The 6,244-nt window shown below is 44.9% G+C and overlaps 1 protein-coding gene across 4 annotated transcripts in view; it reads right to left on the reverse strand.

The window, feature by feature from the left end:
* Positions 1–5,898, reverse strand: part of SH3BP1 (SH3 domain binding protein 1) — a 39,377-nt gene extending 33,479 nt beyond the window's left edge. The window contains exons 1-2 of one of the 4 annotated variants that reach the window (XM_077339563.1): positions 5,566–5,898; positions 5,108–5,169 (exon numbers count right to left, since the gene is read on the reverse strand). In XM_077339563.1, coding sequence (XP_077195678.1) covers positions 5,108–5,169 — 62 coding nt within the window. In that variant the 5' untranslated portion in view covers positions 5,566–5,898. Of the gene's footprint in view, positions 1–5,107 lie in introns of all 4 variants that reach the window. The other 3 variants (XM_077339565.1, XM_077339564.1, XM_077339562.1) reach the window with 3 other exon arrangements.
* Between the last annotated feature and the right edge of the window lie 346 nt (positions 5,899–6,244).

The raw sequence follows: 6,244 nt of genomic DNA on the forward strand, positions 1-6,244 counted from the left end.
CTCCAGATGGGGCCTGGGGCATTTGTGGAATTGTGAGGGTTTCCAACCTCCAGGTGAGGCCTGAAGATCTAGGGTTGCCAGCTCCGGGTTGGGAACCACCTGGAGACTTTGGGGGTGGAGCGAGGAGTGGGTGGGATTTGAGGCAGGGAGGGATCTCAGTGAAATATAATGCTAAAGAGTTCCCCCTTTGAAGTAGCCATTTTCTCCAGAGGAACTGACCTCTTTAGACTGGAGATGACTGGATCTCTCACTATTACAACTGATCTCCATGTAATAGAGATCAGATCCTCTAGAGTAAATGGCTATCTACTCTAGCATGGACAAACTTCTCATGTCAACTAATGACAAAGTGTACTTACTGAGTCTTCTGGTTTAGAGGAACAGTTTTTTTTTAATGGCTTTGGGTAGACAAGAACAGGAAATGCTCAACTGAGGGAGGGAACGGCTTTTACAGTAATGTGGGCGAAGAGAGGGAAGTGTAACAACAGGTGAAAGCAACTGAAGCTCAGAATAATTTTCAGTCTGGAATATGTCTCTTGTGAATGTTGGTCACGTGAACTAGAAGTTGAAGAGGTGTATTTAAGATTCTCTATCCTTGGGGTAAGCAGATCCCTAACATTTTAAAATAATAAATCCAGTTAGAAGTAGCAAAACAACAACAACAAACAAACAAAAACAAAATAAAACACCACTCTAAATTTTGTTAAGGATTCTTGTTTATAGTACAATTATACAAGGATGATTTGAGGTCTGTGATGACCCCATGTTGAAAACCATAGACCCGAGAAGTCAAATTGCGCATGAAAAAGACAAACCCTTTGAGACATACAAGCATCTGTATTATTTACAGACACACACGAGAGCTTAACCGCTAGTTCAACACAGAGGCTGTTGTTCAGCCGAATGTGTTTTCAGAGTATTTGACTCAACAATCCCCAAGTCACTTCATTGTACATGTTTCATTTTCCCCATTTGCTTCCATTATTTATGTATTCATTTTATCTATACCTTGCCTTTCTCCACAACAGGGTGCTAAGGCAGCTTGCGTCATTTCCTCTATTTCATCTTTACAGCCACCCTATGAGGTAGGCTAGGCTGATATAATTAGGGTTGTCAACCTCCATGTGGGACCTGGAGTTCTTGTGGTATTATAAACTGATCTCCAGATTTGGAGGGTGGATTGTATAATATATAGCAGATAAATTCTCCCTTCCAGAGGAACTACCTAGGGTTACCAGCTCCAGGCTGGAAACTACCTTGACGTTAGGGCATGGAGCCTGAGGAGAGTGGGATTCCATGAGGGGAGAGACCTCAGTGGATCATTTTCTCCAGAGGAACTGCTTTTAGATCAATTGTAATTCCAGGAGATCCCCAGGAGCCATTTGGAGGCTAGCCACACCCAACTCCAAGAATTTCCAAAGTGAGAGCTGCAAACCCTTCTAAGAATTTGTGACTGACCCAAGGTCAGCTTCTCCAGGCAGAACAGACCCAGCTTCTCCAGGCAGAACAGAAACCTGAATCTGAGTCATCCAGATCTAACCCCTATGTAACACTGCCCAGGATCTGGCTGAACACCCCCAGTGGAATTCTCAGTTGTTTAAAAACAACAAAAAGGGGCACAGGTTTTGTATCTGTGGTTCTGCTGAGGTCCGGAGCAGGATTGAAGCAAGCAATGTAATTGATCAATGAGCTGCTAGATCCGCTCTGCAGGATCCAGTCAGTAAACCAAAACTGACCAATAGCATGCACTAGCAGGAAAATCCATTGTTTGTGATAAGTTGAGGTTTTCCGGGGTACCTTGATTCAATTTTTACCCCTTGTAAAACCATGCTGAGATCCTAATAAAGAGCTGATTGAACTCCCAGTGGCCATATTTCCTTCGAACCCACACATTTAACAACAGAAGAAATGCCTGCTTCAGGATCAGGAAGAAGAATGTACAGTTTTGGGGGAAGGTTCACTGTAGTCGTTGGGTACTCCTCCACACCCTCCACATAACAGAAGGGCCCTGTGTATCTCAGGAACCACCTCTCCCAATATATCCTCCAGAGAGCACTTGTTCATCAAATGCTAATCTGTTGGTGATCCCTGGCCACAAAGATCTCAGCCCTGGCTCCAGCCTCATGGGAAGAGCTGCCGTCTGAGATTAAGGCTGTGATGGAGCTATCACAGTTCCCCGGGGCCTGTAAGACTGCACTCTTCTGTCAGGCCTATGGTTGAGGCCATGGTGGCCTAAGATCCTGGGGGCCTCCCTGGTCTCCCCTCCCTTCTTGGAAGCACACATTATGTACCTGGCCTACAGCCAATTCCTTCAGGCCAGGCTGAAGATGGCTGGAGTGGGTGGGATGGGAGTTGGGGCTTTCTTTGCCTGGTAGTTTTTAATTTGGGGGGCGTTTTTATCTGTTTGAGCCAATATAAACTACCCAGAGCCCACTTGCGGAAAGGGAAGGTCTATAAATCAATGAATAAATATTTAATAAAATAAAATATACCTTAGAATCAGTGTAGCTTTTCCAGTTTTCTTTGTAGAACAAATGTAGATACCCTCCCTCCCCCAAAAAGTCCCACATGCAAATATCCACTGATTTGCCTACAATAAAATTCTCTTCCTTGGGAGTGAGATGAGTAACACTTAAGCTCCCTCTCCTTATGCATTACGCTAACAGCTAGACAGGGAAGACGGGAAAAGCAGCTACAGGGGAGGGACTGGTCACATCATGTCATTCCCAAGTTTTGCAAGGGAGGAGTTCGTAAAAGAACTCCTTGGCAGGGAGTGGGAGGAAGCGAATCTAACAAGCGAAACAACAGGAGCAATAATAATCACTGTTTTAAAAGGAAAACTAATCACCAGTGTTAGTGCAAAAGAGAGCACTGACTCAAGCTAGCACTCAATTAAAAGTCCTATCCTATTTAAACAGAAATAATGAAGAAGCTGAATATCTATTAAAGTATCTGCAATATAAGGGTGATAATATTGACCTGACAACATAGGTGAACTCCTTTGAACACACACTTTGTTAATTAATAATAATAAATAATAATAATAATAGTACCTCCCAACTGCCCTTTATAGCTAATGCTGAGTGAGAAGGATACAATTAATCCTTTTATCTTGTTGATTTATCCTGTTTACCCATTCTTTCTTTCCTAAAATGTGACTAGCTTCTATTTGGGCAAAATGAAAAGGAGGTGATTTTTTTTTTAAATGGTGCTGGTTTCAGGGACCAGGTCTCATTTGAATACGTGAAACCATCAATCCCCCTAATTTATCCTCACCTGCTCTAGTTTACCAAGTTCTCAGAGGGAAAGCCTTTCTGAGCACCTGCTATTTGAGACCATCTCACTGAAGATGCTTGGGGGAGATTTCAGGAAAGATGAATTCCTCTTCCACTAAGCCTCAGCTCCTCCCTTTGGGCCCCCAGTCCCTTTGCAAGATTTTATTTCAGATAGGCACTTGATAAACACCACCCTCGAGCTGAACATTTTCAATCTATTTGCTTTCAGGAGACACTCAGGAGCCTGAGGAGGGCAAATCTGTGTGGCTGTCTGTCATGTACTGGAGGTCGGGCAATCTATGCATAGGCTGTGATTCAGAACATGGCAATGAGCACAGAATTCGTTTTCCTGATTAAATTAAAGGAAGGACAAGTTTCTTCTGAGGAGATGTGCTTAGGATTCATTCCCGGGTCTAGGAGGATGCTCTCTCAGATAACTTTTCATAGAAGGGGCCAAAATATATATGCAGGGGATGGTCACTGTCTTGGCAACAGGGATGCAAATTTGTTCCACAGTAGTTTGGCAACTCTATGGTTAGTGAGGGGCAGATCAATGCCGTATCTCTTCTCCATCTGGCCAGTTACTAGGAATAACTTCTTCAAGGGATAATTCTCACAGCTATGTCAGAGAGGGGGGAGAGACAGTGGCTCAGTAGCAGATCATCTGCTTGGCATGCAGAAGGTTCAAGTCAGGCTTCAGAATATGATGGAGATGCACTGATAGAGTGCAGACTAATTAACCATCCGTGATAACTGTGTGAAGCCTCTATGTTGAGAGCCAACTGGCAACTGAACACCTATTCTTGGTTGTAACAGTATAAGAGGGTTTTTGTCTTCCTGTCTTGCTTGGGGGGTTCCCCAAGACATTGTGGATGGCCAGTGTTGGAATCAGGATGTTGGTCAGTCTGATCTAGCAGAGCTCTTATTGCAAATCTTGATGAAAACTCCAAAGCTGGAGTAAGGTTTCTCAGTGACAATGGGTAAGCAGTTCAGTACCCTATGTAGCTTCTACATACCTTCAAATTACTTGTAGAAATATATAAAATTCTGCATAATAGGGGTTTTGTATTTTAAAAAACCCAAACACTGCAGAATATAGATAGTTCACCAGAGGAACTCAGTACTCACTTCAGGTGTGTAAAAGAAGTACGGGAACACTGACCTAGTAAAATCTCACAAATGCTTGGCTAGTCTAAGGGTCAAGACAGATGCCTCTTATGTCAGGCACTCTACTACATAGCAACACATGAATTTAGATACACCACATGACAACCATCAAGTAGTCACAAACACACCTTCATAAATGGTCATCTGTACATGCCTTCTAGCTAGCCTCCCATTGGTAGCCCAGGGTGTAGAAGCATTGACCATAACTTGAGGGAAGGATTCAGACAACTGCTAATCATGAAGCAGCTGCTTGAGATACTACTTCACAGTGGCTTTAAAAACTTTTAAAAGTTTGTCCGTAGGACACTTGGACCCCAGCAAAGTGCATGCAGTAGATGGAGAACTTCCTGCAAGACTGAAGGCTCCCGGTGAGCACCTCTCCATGTATAGTTGGCTTGAGGTAAGTTTAAAAGTAGCTACTGCCTACTTAAGCAGTTGTCTAAATCCATATGATGTTTTTGCCTAAACCACTCAAGTTTTTTGGGCAAAATACTGAAACCTTACTTGGCTCCCACCCACGGAAGCACCTCCTGGCCCACTCAAGTTCTGTGGCTCTACCCAGCCCACTGTAGTGCAGTGTACCATTTTGAAGCACTACCTGCACACTGCCTACAGGGGGAGCATTTAGAGAGGTCCTGCAAATTAGGCCAAGAAGTCCTCCTTACCGTCCACCGATGTTGGGATGGCTGAGCTGCTGCCGCATCCGGTTGAACTGTCTCTTCATCATCTTTGGAGAAAGAGTGGACAGTGTCCCTCACAAGAATTGACCAAGCCTGCTGGGGTTTTCCTCTCAGTACAAGCCAACTGCACTTGTGGCCATCAGTCACGCTCTCTCTCTCTCTCTCTCTCTCTCTCTCTCTCTCTCTCTCTCCCTCCTCCTCCTTGTTCACCTCCTCAGCAGCCTTGTTCCTGTCACTTCCTTGTCATTCCCTATCTTGCCCTCCTCCGTTCCCCCCTATTCCTCCCTCTCTTCTTGTGGCTTCACTCCTGCTGTTTTTACTTCCTTCTCTCGGCTTCTCACTGACTTCCTCTCTTTCCCTCTCTTCTCATTGCTGCTCCCCCACCTCACCTTTCTTGCCAAATTTCCAGCCTCCCGCTCCCTCTTTCTTGCCTCCTTGAGCACCTCTCTCGGTTGCTCCTCAGGTAAGATCTGCTGCTGCCGCCGCCGCTTCTCTCGGTTCCTGTCACCACCCCAAAAATGTATAAATAACTTCAGCCAAGCCTTAAAGGGGAAATATTGTTACTGCAAACACGCAACAAGGCAGAACAAGCTCCTGCTGCAACGGCTCTGGCTGCAGCACTTCCTACTTTTCTCTCTCGCTCAGCTACATTTGACAGCCTGGGGTTGACATTTCAGCGGAGCCTGAGGTTTCGGAGAGGAGGGAGACGGTTGACTGATATGCAGCAGAGAACTAAGTGTGGGTTTTTTTGGTGTTTTCTGCAGCAGCAGCGCGTCAGTGGGGTTCTCTTTAAATGGCCCAACCAGTTACGTTGGTTGGGGAAGATCTGCAGGTTTTTCGAGTCCCTCGATCTCTTTCTCAGCCAAAAAAAAAAAAAAAAATGAGAGGTTTGTGCCAGCTCTTACCAAGTCATTTATTGTCACCACAGAGCGCAACGCAAAATCATAAAAGGCACTCCTCGCCCGCCTTTCCACGTGCTCTCGGTCTTGCCCTGCCTGCACAGTACCTACTTCCAGGGCTGTTTATTCTGTTCCAAAGTTTGCCCCAAAGAAATGCTGATTCTGTAACCAGAAAAAGCTGTTCCCTCGTTTGAGCAAACACAAATGTATTTACCACCTTTGC

The sequence above is a fragment of the Paroedura picta genome, chromosome 5 (genome assembly GCF_049243985.1).
Source record: "Paroedura picta isolate Pp20150507F chromosome 5, Ppicta_v3.0, whole genome shotgun sequence".
NCBI classification, from domain to species: Eukaryota; Metazoa; Chordata; class Lepidosauria; order Squamata; family Gekkonidae; genus Paroedura; species Paroedura picta.